The sequence below is a fragment of the Anguilla rostrata genome, chromosome 6, assembly GCF_018555375.3.
Source record: "Anguilla rostrata isolate EN2019 chromosome 6, ASM1855537v3, whole genome shotgun sequence".
NCBI classification, from domain to species: Eukaryota; Metazoa; Chordata; class Actinopteri; order Anguilliformes; family Anguillidae; genus Anguilla; species Anguilla rostrata.
In genome coordinates, this window is record NC_057938.1 from 55536140 (window position 1) to 55558191 (window position 22052).

The 22052-nt window shown below is 45.1% G+C and overlaps 2 protein-coding genes across 10 annotated transcripts in view; one reads left to right on the plus strand and one right to left on the minus strand.

Annotated features, from left to right (window-relative positions):
- The window catches only part of LOC135257702 (runt-related transcription factor 2-like), a 56053-nt gene extending 44345 nt beyond the window's left edge, over positions 1–11708 (minus strand). The window contains exons 1-2 of one of the 7 annotated variants that reach the window (XM_064340730.1): positions 11301–11708; positions 10907–11044 (exon numbers count right to left, since the gene is read on the minus strand). In XM_064340730.1, coding sequence (XP_064196800.1) covers positions 10907–10964 — 58 coding nt within the window. In that variant the 5' untranslated portion in view covers positions 10965–11044; positions 11301–11708. The remainder of the gene's footprint in view (positions 1–10906; positions 11045–11300) is intronic. The other 6 variants (XM_064340732.1, XM_064340731.1, XM_064340729.1 and 3 more) reach the window with 6 other exon arrangements.
- The window catches only part of LOC135257704 (zinc finger protein 227-like), a 144486-nt gene that overhangs the window by 48828 nt on the left and 73606 nt on the right, over positions 1–22052 (plus strand). The gene's annotated exons all lie outside the window — the stretch shown is intronic.

Sequence of the window (22052 nt, forward strand, 5' to 3'; positions counted from 1 at the left end):
GGTCTGCGGAGCCGCTGACTCTGGGCCGTACGCGACCGCCCCGTGTGGGTCGGGGTTCGAACCCCGCTTACGGCATAACCCTGCTCTGTCTCTTACCCTCTCTGCTTTCTACCTGTCTAAATAAATTTAAAAAAAACAACTACAAAAAGGGGGGTGTGCTGTCCCACTTTATTTATTTAAAAAATAAAGATAAAAGGACAAAGCTCTGTCTGTTGAGCTCGATGGGGAAAGGCTGGCTGTACGGTGTATGTGTGATTAATGCAGTTACACAGAGTAAGTGTGCGCGAGTCTGTGCTGTCAAAATGGCCGATAATGTCCCACCAGGTCGCGAGCGCTCCCTTTAGGAGGAGACCAAGGCACAAAACTCACCCGCTAATGCAGATTTACAGCAGCGCTAGCGGTCACGCTAACGCTAAGGGTAGCGGTTTGGGTTTGAGTGCTCTTGCCTGAGCCGAAGAGAGCCAGACCATTCAAATATGGGGAATTTGCTTTGTGATTATGGGGTCTCTTATTCAGCGCCACAGTTTTGGGTTCCTTACTCAAGAGAGAAGTTAACCCCTCAATCTGAATATTGGTGATGCACGTAAATTATTTATAAATTCAGTAACTTTTAGTTAGGTGGTTCCTTCTTGTTTCAGGTAAACTTGATATTCTCAGCCGAATTGTTATATTGTTAGTATAATTGATTTTATGACAGATTTGAAAACATAAGACCGTAACGCAAGTTTACCTGAAACAAGAAGGAACCAAAAAACGTAAAAGACCATAGTTAGTTTTTTGTTTTTAAATAAATTTGATTTGCCTCAAGGGCTCTTCCAATTAGGATGTAAAACATTCCAGTTCATCAGTAAGCGCATTCTTTTCTTGAGTTTTCTCAGAAAAGAAACTGTAAGTGGCCATAAATCCTCTGTCACACGTTTTATTTTATTTTATTTTATTTTATATTTCTCCCAGCAGCACTGTTCTGTTTTTTTTTCAGGGTGTTTTCAACGAGGAGGAAACTGTTGCGTGTTTGGAAACAAAAGTCATATACTTAATCCCGGGCGTTCAAGGGGAAATAAAATGGCCGAATAATTTGACGGCCTCCACGCAGTCTGTGTGTTCTGAGGGCGGGTGGCGTGCCTCTCTCACTCCCCCGGCCAATCAGAGCTGTTTATTTCATTCACTCCACTCTATTGTCATTTTGCAGTTATTATTTTATTTTCTGAATTCTTGTGGAGTTTTGTCAGAGGACTGCAAGGCATCAAACAATACATTTTTAAAACCAGATTTTTAAATTTATTTATATGTTTATTCGTTTTATTTATTTATTTATTTTGCTTGCTATTACTTTCTAACTCTCGGGATGATTTTTTTTTCACATTGTGAGAACTGTAGTTTTGTTTAAACTGAACGGTCATTATGAAATATTTTAGGCAGATTTTTGGACAGGAGGGAGAGGCGAGGGTTAATTAGCCGCCCTCTCGTTCTGCTTTTGTCAGCGAGACCAGCGGTTCGGCCTCGCGCTGAAAGCACAAGGATTTACTGTCCGCTCGGCTCCCTCTCCCCCTTTTTCTCTGTCTGACCGACAGAACAGCAGTCAGTCGCCAGAGAGAAGCTCTTAAAAGCCAGTGAATCACTAACTTTTTTTTTTTAACCCGAAGTTAAAAAGAACTCTGAAGCGATTTCTCTTGGTGTAAAAGCCCTTGACGTGAGTAGCCTACAACTGATAAAGGGGGGTGGGACGTTTTATGGTGTCGTTCTGGTTCCTATGGGATCGCCAGCCTATTAATTCTGCATAAGTTTCTTTATTTACCATCTAACGAGCCTAACGAGCCAGCTGCTGCCTTCCCGGAAGAGTGACTCAGAGACAGATAGCGGAGACGCAGCCGCTAGCCACTAGCCGCTAACAAAAAGCCCTGCACGCCCACTCAGTGCTATAAAGCAGGCCCCACATGTGGGACCCGTGATCCTCTTTCAGCTCAGGGTGACTCAGTTATAGCATCACCCCAGGAACAAAGACACCGGCTACTGAGGGTACTGCGTTACTGCCGGAGCACTGCTGTCAGAACTTAACAACCGGAGAGTTACCGTCAGAGCTTCACAACAAGCGAGTTACCGTTAGAACTTTACAACAGGAGAGTTACTGTAAGGGCTTCACTGCCACATCTTTACCGTCAGAACTTTACAAACGGCAGCATTGCTGTCAGAAACTTTACAACCACTGCATTACCGTCAGAACTTTACAAACTGGAGAACTACCATCAGAACTTTTAAAAGAAGCAGCATTGCCGTCAGAACTTTACAACTGGAGAATTGTTTGTCGGAATGTTGTGCTCTGAACACTGAGGCCTGAGCGTTGTTTGTTGCGAGCGCATGCTCACTCCCCCCCAGACTTTCAGACAGATGATACAGGAGAGCCTCAGCATCAGTGTGCAGCTGCAGACCGGCGTGTCAGCCATGCACTCAGGTTGCATTGAAATGGGGGTGGGCGTGTGAGAGAGAGAGAGAGAGAGAGAGAGAATGTGTATGTGTGCTCGTGTCTGTGTGAGGGTGTGTGTGCGTTAGTGTGCCTGTGTGTGAGAGAGAGTGTGTATGTCGGTGCGTGTGTGTATGTGTGTGTTTTAAATGCACTGTCACCCGTGCGCTCAGGTTGCATTAAAATGGGTGCGTGGGCGTTGGAGGGGGCGGGACGGCGTCTCGATTGACTCTGATTTCTTTCAGCTGAGTACATGATCTATGACACTGAGCACCTTTGTGTTCTGGGGGGGGGAGGTGGGGCCAGGTAACACGATCAAATTAGGAAATGGCTCACAGGTATCCTGACACGTTCCTATCACTCATCCTCTCTGTGCTGTCATCCCCATCCCTCTCTCTTACTCTATTACTCTGTCACTCCTTCGCTCATCTCTCTCTCCCTTTCTCTGCTTTTCTTTCCTCTCTCTCTTAAAATGCTTTATAGGCATTAAATACACTAAATATTGTTAAAGTGTACATAGAGATACAGAAATGCAATGGACATTAATGCAGATTAATCAGGATAATCTCTCCCTCTATCTGTCTTTCTGTTCATCTCTCTCTCTCTCTGTTACTCTATCACTCCTCTTGCTCTCGCTCTCCCTCTCTCTCTCAACCACCCTCTCTCTTGCTCCCTCTCTCCCTCCCTCCCTCCCTCCCTCTCTCTCTCCCTCTCTCTCTCACTCGCTCTCTCTCTCCCACTCTCCCCCTCCCCCCTCTCTCTCTCTCTCCCTCTCTCCCTCCCTGCCCCTCTCTCTGTACCTGCTCAGGTACTCAGGTGTGAGGGTGGTCTCTCAGATGCTGTACCTATCAGTGCATTAATCAAAGTGCCAGTCACATTTGTCATGGATACCGTTGCCGCGGTGCTTGTCTAACATGAAAAGCCCTGGTGTGACGTGCGTTGGAGTGCCGCAGGGAACACCTGTGCACAGGTAGAGAGGCGGGCTCAGGTGAGAGACAGAAGCCGTCTGCACTGGGAACCTGATACAGGAGAGATGGGCTACTCAATAATAATTATAATAGTAATAATAATAAAAATAATCTTGTACACCCTTTTAAAAATGTCTCTCGTACACGCTTTAGTTAATGTGTTTGTTAACAGAAACAAGTCTCTCTCACACGCGCACACACTCTCTCTCACACACGCACGCACGCACGCACGCACGCACACACACACACACACACTGGAGCTGCAGCGTACTGAACTCTGTCCCGCTGAGCAGAAGCGCATAAACAGCTCGAGGTGTGAAAGTGAAGTCTGATGCAAACGGTTTTAGGAACCTCTGCGGTCCGACTGAGGCCTTGGGGAGCCAATCAGAGTCCACGGCGCTAGGAAGCGGTTTGAACTCGATTTTCTGCCAATATTCATATATAAATAAATAGTGTAGCTATTCCAAAATATGTCTTTGGAAATAATTTTTAGAAATACATTTCCTCATGCCACCAACAGAGCCCTTACTTGTTTATTTTTTTTTATTCATGATGTTTTTAGTAATGTTTTACATGGTGTCACGGATTTAATTATCTGTTTTCCACACAGCTAACCCCCCCCCCCTTCCGGAACTTTCCTTAAAGAGCAGACTTGGTCACAAGATTTCTCTCTATCCCCCCCCCCCTCACTTTCTCTGTCCATCCCTCTCTCCCCCCCCCCACTCCCTAATACCTCTCTTGTGGGTAATTTATGCCATAATGCAGTCACTTTTATTTCTCTCTCAATGCCATAACGCTCTCCTCATCACTAACGTCTTCTGCACGTTTTGTTTTAGTTGAGCGAATCCCATTATAAACATTTTAAAGCTGTGCCTCTGTCTGAGGATGTTTGGCATTCCAGCCCAGGTTAAATCAATATTTGGGGGGGGGGGGGGCGGAGGGGTGTGTTGTTGACCCGTTTTCCTGCTCGGGGCAGAACAGGTAGCCCTTGTTTGGGAGCCCCCCCTCAGCTCAGCATCCAAACAGACACTCATTTCAACTTCAAATATTTTGCCCTCCGCTCACAGCGATGGTGGCCCGCTGGCTAACTCTGAGCTGACGGCTCGTAGCATTTCCTCTGTACTCTCCCTCTTCCTCTCTTCCTCTCTCTACCTTTACTTATCCCTCCCTCTGCTTCTACCACTTCCTCTCTCTCTCCCTGTACTTCCACCTCTCCCTCTCTCTCTGTCTCTCTCTCTCCCTGTACTTCCACCTCTCCCTCTCTCTCTCACTATAACCCTGTACTTCCACCTCTCCATCTCTCTCTCACTATCACTCTGTACTTCCACCTCTCTCTCTCTATCACTGTCTCGCTCTCCCTGTATTTATACCTCTCACTCTCTCTCACTCTCTTCCACTCCCTGTATTTCTACCTCTCACTCTCTCTCACTCTTGCCCTCTCTGTCCCTCTATTTATACCTCTCCCTCCTTCCCCCTTCCTCATACACCAGCAGTGAAGCTCAAGCATATTCTGTTTCTCCTCAATAAGAAAATCTGTTTTGCGAACTTTGAAGAAACGACACGTGTGAATATGGCAGCCGAGCTCGGTAATGGGGAGATGCGAAGCAGCGATTAAGTCCTGCATTCGGTCAAAGAGTTTGTTGTTTTATTTTGGAAGTGTTCGTCTTCTGCTTTGGAAACGACAGGAAACGACTGCTTCTCTCTCTCAGGTTCTGAGATTCGCGATTAGATTTTAAGCGGCCCGCTTTACTGAACTGTTTTAAGGGAAATAATCGTCCTTAAGTCCCGACTGTGCAGCCGGCTTATTGGGTGTCTTATCAGATTTGGGAGTCTGATGCAGAGAGATTACAGGATCTCCTCTTGGGGTGCGTTGCATCACACAGTCCAGTCCGGGCTGCGCCCCTGTGGAGTTTAAGCTTGCCTTTTCATACTCAATTCTGCGTTTATCGCATTTATTTCTTACAGTGGAAGACAACAACCCCACCCATTTGGCAAAAAAGATGGGGAGTGCATTTTGTGTGAATTTTTAAAACGGTCTCTCCATCAGGAAAACGTCTCTGCCTGCTGTTACGTCGCATTCCCATTCCCTTCAGCCTCTGTGGCACTGAATTCCCGGGAACTCTGGGTTTTCCAGGGAGCTTCTGGGTTTTTCGGGGGACTCTGGAGTTTTGGGGTGCACGGGGACAGCCTGAGAGGGGTGCGTTCACCCAAGCAGGGAGAAGGTGAAGGGTGTGTTTCGGCTGGTGCCCACATCTCAGCGCGAGGTGGAGCTCAGGTGGCACGCACACGCCAGTGCCCAGCGGCCATCTAGATCACATCGGTTTGTCTCGTTAGCAGTTGGGCTAACGGAGTGTTCGCACCTCAGGTGTTTTTTGGATGCAGGTATGCGTGCACGTTTTCGGGTAGGCCTGGCGAAACCCCCCCCCAGTGAAGTGAATATGGGAATAGGGCTATATGAACACCATGGTGATTCACTACCATGGCTTGGGTAAACCTGGTATGAGGCTACGCCCATAGAATAAGACCACACCCAAAATACTACCAAACACTGGCAAATATAGCACCATGTCTGTGTGAGGGGGTGTTTTAGAGATGGGGAGTTTGTACTGATTCACTAGAGTTTCTTTCAACATGTGTACATGTGTTCTAAAGGTTACTGTCGCTGTGGATTTGGGGGAGCGGGGGGCTCCCCACTCTGTCTCAGCCACTGGGAGGTGGGGGGGGGGGTTTAAGATGGGGTTGTGATGCACATATTGGGTTTCCATCTCAGATCATTTAGCATTTTTTTCGGGTGTGGGGGGGTGAAGGGGTAAGGGGATCCCCTCGATGCTTTGAAAGTGTGCCCCATGAATCAGCGAGCTTTAATCAGACGGCATCTTTTCCAGGCTCCCCCCCCCCCCCTTCTCGCTCCGTACTGCGCGATGAGACGGGGGCGCCTAGGCTTAATTAGGACGCGTGATTAGAGGAACGGGGGGGGGCGGTTTGGGGGGGGGGTGCAGCCGGCAGTGTAGCATGCGACAGTGTGCATGCACATGGAGGACATTACTGTGCTGTCTACTGTCGGTACGGCAACCGGGTAACACATTCTTTATCTCTATAACCTGCTAATTATGTCCAACACATTCTGTATCTCCATAGCCTGCTAATTATGTCCAACACATTCTGTATCTCCATAGCCTGCTAATTATGTCCAACACATTCTGTATCTCCATAGCCTGCTTATCACATCGAACACATTCTGTATCTCCATAGCCTGCTAATTACGTCCAACACATTCTGTATCTCCATAGCCTGCTAATTATGTCCAACACATTCTGTATCTCCATAGCCTGCTAATTATGTCCAACACATTCTGTATCTCCATAGCCTGCTTATCACATCGAACACATTCTGTATCTCCATAGCCTGCTAATTACGTCCAACACATTCTGTATCTCCATAGCCTGCTTATCACATCCAACACATTCTGTATCTCCATAGCCTGCTTATCACATCCAACACATCCTGTATCTCCATAGCCTGCTAATTACGTCCAACACATTCTGTATCTCCATAGCCTGCTTATCACATCCAACACATTCTGTATCTCCATAGCCTGCTTATCACATCCAACACATTCTGTATCTCCATAGCCTGCTTATCACATTCAACACATTCTACATCTCTATAGCCCCTTAATCACATCCAACACATCCTATATCTCTATAGTGTTTTAATCACATCCAACACTTTCTATATCTCTATAGTGTTTTAATCACATCCAACACTTTCTATATCTCTATAGTGTTTTAATCACATCCAACACTTTCTATATCTCTATAGTGTTTTAACCGCATCCAATGTATTCTATATCTCTATAGCTTTACTCATCACATCTAGCACATTCTGTATCTCCATAGGCTGCTAATCACATCCAGAAAATTCAATTTCTCTATCTGTAAAACACATCCAGCACATTGTATTTCTTTATAAATATTTCTGTATTCCGTTGACCGTGTCGGTCATTAATACGCACACCCTGAGCCAATCAGAGTAGGGTGGGCTTCCCCTCGAGTCTGATTCCTTCCCAAGGGGGGGGACACATGCAGCCCATGATGTCACATCCTGTACACCAAACCTGATTGATTGTTTGGCCACATCGACACTGACTTGATATGAAGTGATGAAAGTGACATGCGCACACTAGCTTGTGTGTACAATTTATTTTTCTTGTAGGTGGTAGTCAAAAGCAAGTGAAAGCATCGCCCTGAAGGAGTGATATGGAAACCCAGCAAAGTTATTTGGTGAGGAGGTTCCATAGATTGCATGGTTGAGGAGGCAGACATTGCAACCACTGCTTTGTATCTCCATAAATCAAGATTTAATCTATCCTAACATTCGCTTATAATGCCTGATATTTATGTCATGATTGATTTGTTTATCCTGACAGGGTAACTTGTGTGACCGATATTCATGTTTCATTATTGATTTTATCCATCATTAAGTTTTATGTATGAAAGGTGAAAATTCATCATGACCGTTATTTATATATTATTTTTATTTATCATGACAGGATTTTAATATTAAAGGACTGAGCATTCTGTCCTGGCTGATATTTAAATATACAGGCAGGTCATTACATTTAAAACTTTGAAAATAACAGAATGGAGTTGAACCAATGTTTTCCTTTGGCTTCGGTGTAATTTTGTGTCGCGGTGACCTGCTGTGTGAATTTAAATAAAATGCTAACGTTTCATTAGCCTTTAGCCTTTACGCTAACACGGGATGATTTTGGAAAGCGTGTCAAACTTTGTTGTTTTTTTTTTTCATAACCTGCGAGCCACAGGTCATGTTTCTCTGGGTTCTTTTTGTTTTTCTTCTACAGAGCGGGAGTTGTGGTAGCAAATTAAACAAATTAACCCCTCCGTATTCAGGGCGATGCCTTCCAGTCGCGACCACCTAAGTTCTAAACGAGAAGCACATGGTACGGCGGAGCGGTTAGGAACACGTTTGCGATTGATTACGGGAGGCTGACGAACGCCGGGCAGGCTGGCTGGCTGGCTGGCTGGCTAACATCTGCGCTCCGTTTTCCCGGCGATAAAGCGGGATTAGAGTTTCGGGGGGACAGGACTGCACGTCTCCCTGCCCATCTTTTCTTTCTGCCGTTGCCCCTAGCGATACTCTGAAGTCTGATGTTAACACGATAATGCCTTGTGCCCGAACCGCTGAAAATAGCTTTGTTCCTGCGCTTTGAAATATGCTACTTGCGCCATTGTGGAACTTAAGGTACCGCAGGTATGTGTGTAATTGGAACTTTGATTCATTAAATAAAAGAGGGGGGGAAATCCAGAACCAGAAATTGAAAATCAAACCTTTTAAAAACAAACTTTTAAAAAATGAATTGTTAGCAGAGCATATTTAAGCTGTACCAGAATAATTATTTTATACAGAACAGGCACGCATGAACTCTATTTTTTTTGTTGTTGGATGTCTGCAAATACGTTGGCACAGCTGCAGATTATCTCTAGACGTATTTTACTTAAATTATTTGGGATATTTTATTTTTTGTAATGTTTGTAATATACATAATAATGGTATAATATTTGGAGTAGTGTGTATTTTATTTTTTTCTTTTCTTGGTACTATTCACTGGTACACTTCCTGCTACAGTGTCAGACACAGCATTCAAGGCCTCAGCCATATCTATAGAAGCATATTACCTCACTGTATCCATAGAAACATGCCACCGTGACTTATACATAGATGCATACCACCTCACTGTATCTACAGAAACATATCTCTTCGCTGTATCTATAGAATCATGCAGCGTCACCGTATCCATAGAAATATACCACCTTGCCGTGTCTATAGGAACATGCTCACTGTATCCATAGAAACATACCACCTCACCATATCTATAGGAACACACAATGTCACTGTATCCATAGAAACGTACCACTTCACTGTATCCACAGAAATGTACCACTTCGCCATATCTACAGGAACATGCGACCTCATTGTATCCGTAGAAACATACCACCTCACCATATCTATAGGAACATGCCTCACTGTATCCATAGAAACATACCACCTCACCGTATCCATAGAAACATACCACCTCGCCGTATCTATAGAAACAGTCTTCCTCTCCATATCTATAGCAGTATACCATTTTTCTGTATCTATAGAAACATTATTCTGCAGTGTATCTGTGAGATTATGCTCCTCTGTCAGAATTTATGGAAAAGCATGATTGCTCTGTATTTATGCCAGAATATTACCTCTTTATTGCTAAACATATATAAAGTATCTGTAAGACCTTGGTGCTGAGAAAAGCGCTCAGTGAAATCCATGCTGACTTCTTTGATATAATAAAAAAAGTGAGGTACAGTGTGATCAAACCTCATATCCTTTACATTCAGGGAAATTTGCCTTCAGCTGACTGATGGTCTGTGTTCAGTTTTGTGCTGTTTAAGCTTTTAAAACAGTCAGAGAGCGGGATTATTTTCCTGTGGTCAGGGGGTTTATTTCTCTTCCAGTTGATTTAACGTTTTGCCCGGTTCTCCCTATTTGCTGAACTTGAATCTCGAACGAAAAAGCCCCGTTGCAATAGTCCTGCGACATCTTGTAATTATTTTAAGTTCTCTTCCGTTCTCACCCGTTCCTGGCTGTTCCAGGCCAGATATTTTTCTTTAAAATGTTTATTCCCCCGTTCCGTCTCGCACAAACAGCCTTTTGCTCCCGCTGAAGTTTCCCCCGTGAGCCGCCCCGACAGCTCCGACAAAACTCATCTCATTTCCCACGCCTGCTTCCTGCTCTTATTTGCAAAAGCAGAAATCAAAACTGACCTGGTATTTAAATGTAAAAAAAAGAAGAAGAAATAAAAAATACACCCGCCTGGCAGATTTTGAAGCATATTGAATGTGGGCTGAAAGTCTGCACTGGTTTAAATATTTTTAATTTCCATGAAACGATGGAGCCCCCCCCGTGTTCACGTTTCGGGGGGTCCTGCAGTTTTGGGGATGCTGGTGACCCCCCCCTTGCCATGTCGGAGCACCAAATGTGCACCCGCAAATCCAGCCCAAAATATCAAAGAACTGTGATTGGCACAGGCGATTTCGCACATCTTGTTTTAATGCAAAAGTGTGTAAAGTTGCCCGGGAGGGAGTGTGTTTACAGTCCTTCAGAATCTCGCTCTATACGTGCTTCCATCCGTCCACAGACGCCGGCGCGCGTTGTACAAACATGTCAGTCCCGGAGTGCGTTTTTGCAGAAACCTAAACATTTAAAAAACATGACCATTTTCTGAAGTTTCTCCCTTTTTTTTCTTTTTTCTTTTAATTTCAACCTCTACTTGAGATAAGATCAAAAAAACTCTGTCTGCGGGACCCCAGAATTTCACTGGATTCACAGAAGACTAGAGGCAAGCAAACCTCAAACGGACTTTCGCTCAACCTTTTTTTTTTTCATAAAAAGAGGAATATTCCTTGAGGAGACTCACCCCAGAAGAAGTTCTGCTGGCAGGGGGTCACTGAGCTGAAGAGGCTGTTCGACGCCATCCTGGGTCAGTTCTTCTTTTTCCCCCCCGAGCGCTCAAATCCCTCCTGTGGTTTCTCTGACCCTTCTGAGAAGTCCTAAACTAAGGATACGCACCATATCAGAGCAGCTAAAACAAAACAACAAAAAAAACTGCCATCCTGGAAGCAATGCTATTTCATATCAATGATTTGTTTGGTCACAAGTAATAAGCAAGTTTGTGTAAAGAGCTGTAGAGAGGTGGGGGGTGGGGTGGTCAAAAAAATTATAAAAGGAGTGTGTGTGTAAATGCTGGACAGAGTGGAATATTCTGGGTGGACGCGTGTGGTTAGCGTGTAGCGTGTGGCGGGTGCACTTACCCACCCGGCCGGTCCCAGTGACTGCAGCTGACCCGTGCGGATTAACCATTTACGCGCCGGCGTCGTCGTCCTCCTTTCTCCTCTCTCTCCTCTCCACGCTCCTCTCCCCTCCGCGCTCCTGTCTTCTTCGCGTTCCTCTCCTCCTCTCTCTCTCTCTCTCTCTCTCTCTCTCTCTCTCTCTCTCTCTCTCTCTCTCTCTCTCTCTCTCTCTCTCTCTCTCTCCTGGCCTCGCGCGGAGCAGCTTGTGGTTCTGTGGTCGCGCGGGGGGACGAGCGGAGCGCCTTGCTCGCCCTGCCGTGTCGGCGTAGGCTTTAAACGGCCCTGTTTCCCCCTCGCGCGCTGTCACTGGAGGGGGCCGGGTCATGTGTCCGTGACATCAGAGCGCGGGAGTTAAGTGGGCTGTCCGCCCCCCCCCTCGCCCCCCCCCAGCCCGTGTGGCTCCTCTGTGCGTCTGAAAGGCTTGTGGCACACCGGCTTCTGTCATCCACGGTGATGCAACCCTTTCTTTTCTTTCTTTTTTCTCTCTTTCTCTCCCTTTCTTATTTTATTTTTTGATTAATATCAGTGACTCAGTAGGACTGAAACAAGGCTAGTGAAGAGCAGGCTGACTCACTGAGGAGCGTGTGGTGACCAGGGCTCTGTCTTTCTCTCTTTCTTTATTTCTCTCTCTTTCTCTCTCTGTTCCTCTCTTACTCACTCTCTCTAACTCACAAACACACACTCTAACTCTTTCTGTCTCTCTAACTCTGTTTCTCTAACACTCTGCCTCTCTCTAAATCTGTCTCTTGCTCCCTCTGGCACTCTAACTCTCTCACTGTCTCCCTCTCTCTCTTCCTCTCCCTAACTCTGTCTCCCCCTCTCCTCCTCTCTCTGTGTAAGCCCAGGCCTGTTGCTGCTCCAGTGTCTGGGGGTGATGGTGCAGTCCCAGTGTGAGGTGGGGTTTTGAGCCAACACCGGTGCCTCTCTCCAAATTACATCTCAGCTGCTCAGTCTGCCTCCACTGCATATTTCACTGTGGATAGTTTCCCTCTCTCTCTCCCTCTCTCGGCTTTCTCTCTCTCTCTCTAAGACTTCTGTTACTCATTGTGGTTGGGGCTGCTTCACAGATTGAGTTGAAGTCTCCGCGCTGCAATTGGCTGACGGGATAGAAGCCTCCGTATTTTAATTGGCTGACTGGATGGAACCCTCCGTACTTTCACTGGCCGTTTGATTGGAAGTCTCTGTACTGTGATTGGCAGTGTCACTGGAGGGCTCTGCGCTGTCATTGGCTGCTGATTTGAGGCTCTTTGCGCTGTAATTGGCAGACAGAGCTGAGGGCCCTGCAGTGTTACTGGCTCCGGCTGAAGTGACGGGCGGGTGCGGGGCGGGGGGGCGGGCGGGCGTCAGGGGGATGTGGGGGGGTTCCTGTTGAAAGACTTTAGTCAGGTTTGCCCTGGCCTCCTCTGCTTCGACACTTCCTTCCTCAAAGTGTGAGCGCTCTCCAGGGTGGGCAGAGTGAGAATTAAGAGCTGTGATTTGTCAGAAACTCTCCCTCTCTCTCTCCCTCTCTCTCTCTCTCTCTCTCTCTCTCTCCCTCTCCCTCGTTCCCTCCCATTCACTGCAGTTCAGCAGCCTGGCAGTAGATATGTACATGGGTGGATGTTATGATATGCTGATATTTAGGTGGAACGGCAAGAGTGGAATGTGGAGAATGCTGAATATTTAAACTTTTTTTGTTTAGTTAGTATGTGTGTGCATGTGCACACCTTTGTGTGTGTGAGAGAGAGAGCGTGCATGTGTGTGGTTTTCAGATCTAGTGCTGACTGACACCATTGCATCATGTACAAAAAAACTAACAGCACACCTTCCTGCTCTTCCCAATTTCACCTTGCCTAGTTTTCATAGAAAGCCGCCACCCCCCACCCCCCACCCCCCCCCACACACACACTGTTTGAAATACCGCAAATGCAGTGATAAGAGGTTGTGAGTAACGTTCGTAGCATGTTTTTAAAAACACTTTTCTGTTCATTAACGCTGTAAAGGGTGATGTTTTTTTAGCTTCCTGTTCTCGTGTGGCCGCGCGCGGTTATTCTGATTATGAAATCAGCGGCAGGCGGGCTCGCTCGTGTGAAATTAAATCCAGCGGCGATGATATTTCAGACCTCCTCCTCGAGTGCGCCGAAAGACCGAAATCATCGTAGCGTCTGTGGCCCGAAGAAGCCCGAGACCCACACCACAGAGCCATTAAATAATTACTTTTTCATTCGGTCTGGTTTGAGCGTTTCGCTGCGAAATCCGCTGTGTGCGAGCCCGTCTCATCAGCGTCCCGCTAGCCATAGTGCTGCGCCGCCGCCAATCCACCAATTCAGCCTGATAAGTGAACCCATGTGTGTGTGTGTGGGTGTGTGTATGTACTGTGTGCGTGTGTGGGTGGGTGTGTGTGTATGTACTGTGTGCGTGTGTGTATGTATGTACTGTGTGCGGGTGTGTATGTACTGTGTGCGTGTGTGGGTGCGTGGGTGTGTGTGTGTGTGTGTGTATGTATTGTGTGCGTGTGCTCTTGTGTGAATGCAGCAATCGTATGGGATCTGTACCCACCAGTTGAATGGATTCCAGTCTTCAGCTGGCTACCTCTCTCACACACACAGACAGACAGACAGACTGTCCTCCTAGTTCTGGGGAAATATTAAATGTATATATTAAATATAACCATGTCTAAAACGTACTTCCATAAATTTAATTTCAAGGCCAGTTAGAAAAATAAAACATTTAAAATATTCAGCTGGAATCCCCTTCTAGTTTATGTTTCCAGTTAATCTCGCGGGCTGCATGTCTCTACGCGCGAATTGCGCGGGAGTTTGCTGTAATGTTGCCGTTTTCTCTCATTCCCTGGAGAATTGGCTCATTTTTCACGATCCGCACGGGCGTGAGCGTCTCATTTGGAACGAGGATCTCGCGAAGCTGCAATGCTGGCGTTTTTAATGGCCATAATTACGGATTCTTAAACAAACAGAACTTTTAAGAATGTTCTCTGTTTAATCTCTCCTTTAGAGAACGACGCGGAACAGGCTTTAAAAAAAGAACTTTTCCATTCTGTCCTCTCTGGGCTGTCTTTCCAGGGATGGTTATAAACGTTATGGAAAACTCAACTCAAGTAGCAGTAGAGGATGTGGCTCTGCTTTAAGAGGACTCTCTTCACCCATAATGCCACGCTCTATGGCGTACTTAATAAACTGTTGCATAATCTTGTGCCCAAGTAAAACTATCCTCACATTTATATTACTATTCCAATGCTGATAGATTGAAAATGTTAAATTAGCCTATTCAACATTTTCCATTTTGGAAAATATAGGTACCTCTCCTCCAACCTTCGGTCTACATCCATCTTTGTGAAAAATCAGCAGTTTTTATATAATTTTGTATTTCTAAGCCAGTTAACGTTTTAATTGCTCTGTAGTCTGTTGTCGTGGTATGTGGATGGGGCCACTTCATAATCAAGTGGTTTCATGAGCAGTCTATAACCGATTGGCAGTATTAGTTAAATTAACATGTACAGCATTGGGGAAGTTGTAGTTGCAGACAAGCAGAATGCACTAACTGTAGGTTTAGGAATTATTTTTGTAAAATTGTACTTATTAGTATGTGTGTGTGTGTGTGTGTGTGTGGAAACAGATGAATTAAGGAAACTGAGGTAATACTGCTTGGCATTGGGTACCACATTTTATGTATATGTTTCTGCATATGTTTTCTATATAATTTGAATTGAAATGAACAATGATCATTTAGGAATTAAATGTAGCAGAGGTGGAAATTCCAAGGGTCGGAAAGTAAAAGTCCTTCCATGTATTTCTTCCACCTACGAAGTAAAAAAACCGCATGCATGTGAATGTGACACTACAGCGAATGTCACGCATAAATCATAAATCCGAATCTGAATTTGTGTCAAAACAATTAAATTGCGATGAAATTACCCAGATTACAGAGGTACTGCACTTTTAGAATTAACATCCCAACCCTTCCTGTGGTCAGTTTAATCAAAAGAGCCATTTGTCTTGGCTGCACGTTCGATAAATATTTGTCCAGCACGTGGACACACCCATGACATCAAACCTTTGATAGCGACTCTTTGGCCTCGCGCAAACTCTGAATGTATCAAGACGCACGCGCCTTCATACAAATATTAAATACTGTAGCGCATTAAATTCCCAGCTCTCTGACTCGGAAATATATTTAAATAACGTTCTATCGAGTCCTGTTGGTGTTCTCTGCTTTTGAGAGCCGCGTGCTGCCGATGTGCAGCGCGCGCTGATGGTGGCCCTCGCCCGCCGCGACCCCCGGTGCGCCCAGGTGGTCCAAAGTGGGCAGCGCGGCCGCAGGAAGGTGTCAGGTGAGACCGGAGAGTGGCTGCGCTCTTCTCTGGTCCGAAAAAAAAACCCGCGCTGCCAAATACACTGTAACCACACTGGACCACACATGCATTAAAGCGCGTTTAAGTTAAAAAACATTATTGCTGGCTTCCGTGAGATTACACTTTAACAGTCTGCGATCGGACTTCACGGTGGGCTGTTTCTTTAAAGGGAAGTGAAAGAAACTATGCAGGTCTGTTGCGGTTGTTGTGTTTTTTTTATCGTTGCTGTGCTTGTTGTTATTATTATTATTATTATTATTATTATTATTATTATTATTATTATCATCATCTAGTTGTCCCCTGGCCAGAATCTGTCTATGCCCTAAGAGTATTTAGATCACGTTTGCTTCAGGCTTTTGTCAGCTTGTATGACGTCATCGATGATTTCCTCGGTGTCAGATTTTTATTTGGCATCAGTCTAGATTTAATCGTTTGTGCTAAACGTTGATTTACAATTATAGTTAAATAGTTTTTTCTTCACGAAACAATTTAGCAAGTTCACAAATGCTAACATAATTCAATGTAATATTCTGTATATGGTATGGCAGTTTAATTAGTGGCACCTCTATACTATTAAAAATCATTTTTTTTAAACCAGCGCATCTCTGGTTAAAAAATAAATGAAATGCAGTTCAAATCATTTTATTGTCAGAATACGAAAAATATACTCCTTAAAACATTTGTCTTGTTTATTTACCTCATTGCAGGCTGTCTCAAATACGTTATGTTTATTCTTGGGCTTTAATATACTAAAATCTGGAATAATGAATTACAGACAACATTTACTGTGTATTAAACGTGTGTGCTAATTGCTGCGTTTCAAACACCCTCCGGGTGGCCACCTAAATTGTACACAGTCAACGGACCGCAGGTACAGCGGTCAGATTCTACAGAGCGCAGCTGTAAAACGCCAAGGTAGTTTATACTGCGGTTGACAGAGAATTAACGTGCTTTTATTGGAAACAAACACCGCTTGAAAATCAGCTACCGCTCGCTCTGCCGCTGTGTTTCTGGTGCGAATGTAAATATCCGTTAACGCGGGCCACGCTTCATGTCAGTGAAAATCAAACGAGCATAAAGCGGAGATAAAACAACGAGGAACGAGCCGGGGAACACGCTGTAATTAACTTTATTTAAGCCGTTCCCAATGCCGCTTCGGAGGGGAAACGTAATAGCCTACTCACAGACGTTAAAAGCTGGTCAAACGTGGAAGAGCCTTGACCTGTTTAGTATGGCAGAGTCTTAATGAAAATACATATTTTATTTTTGAGCCTAATAGCAGGTCTACTTCGTTTTGTGACTTCCACGTCCTTTCTTGTGGTTTTGAAAATATTTCTTCAGTTTTTTCATATGGAAAGCTCAAAGCTTCAGCTTCGAGGGAAAAATAAAACGGACCTTTTTAGGAGCAAGGGGAAATATTTAATGCCCAGTGGCATTATTTCAAGCTAAACACAAATTAAAAATAGCCCTTAAAATTTAGATCACATCACATTTTAAAATTGGCAAATGAATTTGTTGGATGAAACTACAATGGAATTATTATTTTTTGAAAGAATATATTTTGGTTTGGTGGCTAACCGTTGCAAATTATGCATTATCTTTCCCCCCCACCTCTTCATTTTATGCAAGGAACGGGTCCACTGTAAACACACGACTGCCTACTCTGGAGCTCAATCACGAGGGTCTATGATGGGTTTTAGGCGATGAGTTTCAAAGGCTTAGTCAGAAGTTCGTTTTCTTTTCTTTTCTACCCTACGTGGGGATGGGGAAACACCTGTATAACCTATATGTTCACTCTACGTTACTCGGTGTTCAGACCTTGCATTATTTCAACGTGTGGCTTTGGTGGGCGAGGAAAAAAAACGGTTGGGTTCCTTAAGCTGTTTTCTTATATTTTCACACCCACACTCGGCTTGATGTCGTTGATGTATAGACAATCTCGCGCTGTGGGAGGCCGAGGACAGCCAGGGCTTGTGTTGGCGGCTCTCGCGCGCTGTGCGTCAAAAGGCAGCCGAGCGTGTGACGCGTAAAGTCACATCGCATTGCGACCGGCAGTTCTGGTCATTCAACGCTCGGTTTTCGCTTGTGGCATGGCACATCTCGAAACGGCAATTAAGGGAGGGCAGCCTGTCATTGTGGCCACGGTTATCACAAGTTGGGCCATATTGCAAAGCTGATTCCAAAGTCCTCGAAATGTTGAAAACGATGCTTTACAGACTGCGAAGGGTCATGACTCATTTACGGTCAGTGCGTAACCACGCATTACATTTTTAAGCGGTGGAAGAAATGTGCGAAGCATAGCCTAATTACATACGGTTGGTCACCGTCTCTGGCGCAATAGCCTACGCTAATAGGCTTCCGTTGACTGCAGCGTGCGATCTTAGAGTAAATAACTCAAAGCCTATGGGATGTCGTGGAACAGTAACCGCCTGACTCCTTAATCACGGCACGTAACACAGCATGACTTGTACATAATAATCGTCATCATGTATTTCGAAATACAGTTTATTCTTATAGGACTACAAAAGACGGATGAGCAATTACCCGTCTGTTAAAAACAAGCCATTGTGGAACTGAGACCAACATTTTGCCGTTAACAATAGACAAACAACGGCGTCTTTGTCTACTCCAGTCTTTTTTTTCTTTTTCTTTTTTTTTTTTTTGCTCTGCTTTTATGTCATTTTGTTGGCACACTGAACTTTTTTTTACAATGGGCCAGTAGGACACTAGTTTTGTCTGCTGCTGTAACTCAATATGCGCAGGGGGGATCCGATATAGAATTTTGACATTGTTTTAAATGAGTATTTTATTCAGTGTGGTGTATAATTTTAAAAGAATATATACATACAGTATATTACTTAAGACAGTAGACAAAACAGGCCTTAAGGAAACGTGCCTGAGCCGTCATGCGCAAACCAGTGTGTCTCGCGATGTTCTCCCAGCCGTCCCAATTACGCAGTAATATTAACACAGAGTTAATTTTACTTTGATACAGTAAACTTCCACCCGTCTTGGGCTCTGAGTCGTTACATTAATCAAATATCACATATTGCTGAAAGGCACACGATTTCATTTTATATGGTGGTATCACATTTGGCGATTGTTCTATTTAACTGAAATATCAGTTTCGTTCGAACATTCGTTCGCTTTTGAATGTCCAAGATAAATAGCCCTAAAAATTCAAAAAGGAACAGCATAACTGCAATATGCTAAACGCTCCGTAACGCCAACACGCCTCATAATGTGGTGGTTGAAAATAAGGTTGGAGTGTTTGACGAGGTGGACGCAAAATAAATACGCTTAACTCTTCTACCATGCGCAATAATTTACTTTTTCTCCCTCTTTCTCTCAAAGTGGGGAGCAGCGAGTTCTTTTCATATTTAAAGCATACCCTTTGAAAAATCATGCAAGAGGACGTTTGCGGTAAGGGCACATTTTGCGGAGGCAGTGGTAGCATTAAAAAACAATTTCTGTCTAGCATTTTAAATGCGCTCAGACCAGAATGCTCAAGAGAGTTGTCGGTGGGACTGATTTTAGAAAAGAAAAAAAAAAGCATGAGTTGAATTGTCAGCTGAAAAATAATGGGTTTTAAGTGGGCGGGGATGATTACTTTCTCTTGGAAACTCCAACGCGAGGTCTGCGCGCGCGGATCAATCCGGCGACCTGTCATACACGCAGCCTAGTGTGTGTGTGCGCGAGGCGCGTCGTGCTTTCGTGTGTCTTTTGTTCCCGAAGCCTTTAATGACTCGGCAACATGTGTCCTCTGTTTCATGTGGTTACGGGGACGGAGACGAGCAGAGTCAGCTTTGTGTACTGCAAACATAATTGTATACTCCGACTTTAAATAAGCCTTAAAAGTCGCATTTATATTTAGTGCGCCAGTGATCTTTTCCAAAGCAACTGACAAATACTCGGGACCGTTAAATGAGGAGCGATGGACAGATGAAGGGATGACTTTTGGTAAAAAAGCACATATTTAGAATTGCACATTCTGAAGGAGGTAAATTTCAACCAAAAACCAAAAAATGAGAGAGACTCATTTATGTAAATAAAGGTTACAGCAAAATGAAAATGTTTGTTTCTAACACTTAGTCCACACAACATTTTGTGAAATAGAAAGAGATTTTTAAAGAAAAAACAGTATATGCGAATCTGATAAGTATAAGATGTATATCTTATTCTTTTATGTGTAATATACACCGAAATTGGTTTCTTACAGTACAGTTTCTTCTGGATATTTCCCTCTTTTCTACCTGTAGATGCTGCAGGAAAAGTTTAACACATTTATAACTGCCTTTACACCAAAGCTTCGTTAATACAGCACAGAGCTTAATGTAGGGCCCAGACTAGTTCCACTGTTAGACGACCACATTCAAATAAAGAGTGCATGCGTACGCTTTATCTTCAGGTATTTTCTACAGGTGAAAGCGCTTTCTTCTGTCCCACACAAAGGATGACAAAAGAGGAATTGTCGCCACTCTGTCAGATACTGGAGGAGGACGGGTCCTGTGATCCCACCCACGCAGTCTCGCGTCAGCCAATCGGGATTCAGCTTGATACAGACCTGAACGAAGGAAATGACACTGAGCTCTGTGGAGAGCAGGTTATAATGTGCAGGGTGTGAAACAGAGAAGAGGTCTCAAGAGTAACAGTTCGCTTTCAGCAGGGCACAAATCACCCGGAGTGATATTCCAGTGTTAATGACACTGGGGTGTGCAGTGATATTCCAGTGTCAGACAGTGCAGTGCGCAGTGATATTCCAATGTTAAACACAGTGAGGTGTGGCAGATTAAACTGAACTTTATTTAAAAAGGAAAGAAAAGACACAGTCGCGTGGGCGCGGGCGCGGGCGCATGGCGTTCAGTTTTAATCCCCCCCGTGAGTCACAGACCCTGCACACGAGATGGCTCTGTCCTGGACACGTGCCAAGAGTCCTGCTGGCACTGGGTTCTGCCCCCCTGCCGACCGCCTGCCCGCCACTCGCCACCCTCCACCCTCCAAACGCCACCCATCACTCTCCAAATGCCACCCTCCACCCGCCAAACACCACTCGCCAAACGTCACCCACAAAATGCCACCCGCCACCCCAGTGTCCCCAGTGGTAATATCGAGCACTTTTAAGACTTTAAATTCTGCCACTTCCTACCTTCCTATTGTTTGACCTCTGAGTATATAGAGTTGACCTGTGCTGTCCATAATTGAACTTGAGATCCAGCTTTGTGCTTATTGGTTCCGTTGTGTGTACACGGTACTAATGAACGTCTTCTGAGTACGTAAATGGCACATTAGAGCCTTCTTCTTCCAGATGTTTCTCCTGTTTATTCTGCTGTGGCTTAATCTATTTCTAAGTTATTAATATTTGCATGTTCTCTGGTGTTTGCTTTGCGGTAGCTGTTTTAGACACTGCAGGCTCAATGTGGTGTCTGAGCTGGGGGATCTCACACCACACCACCACGCAAACGCACACGTACACACACACACACACACAAGCACATGCACGCTCACACACACGCACGCACACGCACACACACACACACACTTGCACGCACACACACACACGCTCACACACACGCTCACACAGACTGTCCATTCAGTGGCGGTCTGAGGAGTCAAACCCATGTTTGAGCAGTGTTAGGCAATGCCGGTGTTTTTACCACATTGTGTAATCAGCCCTGATCATTTTGTTCACACGCATTCTCAGACACACACTCTTTCCATGTGTGCGTACCAGTCCATACTTGCAGCATTGCTTCACAAATCAAACTGTGGTGATGAGGAATCGTTAGGTCGATATGGAAAATTTCCCCGGGAGGTGAAGAGGTGGTACACTTCAATCCCCAGACGTGGTGAACAGTATTCTTCTAAAACTTTGCTCTCTACTTCCTTTGCCCTGTAATGTCTGTGATTCCCCCCCCCCCCACCAAAATCAGCTTGCACAAGAAAAACAGTTGCCCACTTCAATAAATGACTCAAGTCATATAAATGATAAATAAAGTTAAAAAAAATAATAATAAGATGGTATCGGGGTGATGATTTAATCGCCATGCCCGGGGGGGGGGGGGGGGGTGTTTGCTAATCAACACGCGAGTGCTTTTCATTATCCTCGGATTCCGGAGGCTTCTTCGGAATGTTGGAATGCGCAGTGTCACGCATTCCGGCGGCGGTGCTGTGAAAAAGAGGCGGGGCCTAGCTCGGCTCCCAGAAGCCCCGGGGATCCCCGCGCGCCCGTAATGACAGGTTCGTGTGAAAAATGTGTGAATCAACGGCGGTGTGTGTGTGTGTGTACGAGCAGGCAGATGAGCAGGCAAGCAGGCAGGCTGCCCTGCGGTGAGGCTCCGTCTGGATCAGGGGACAGTGCGAGTTCA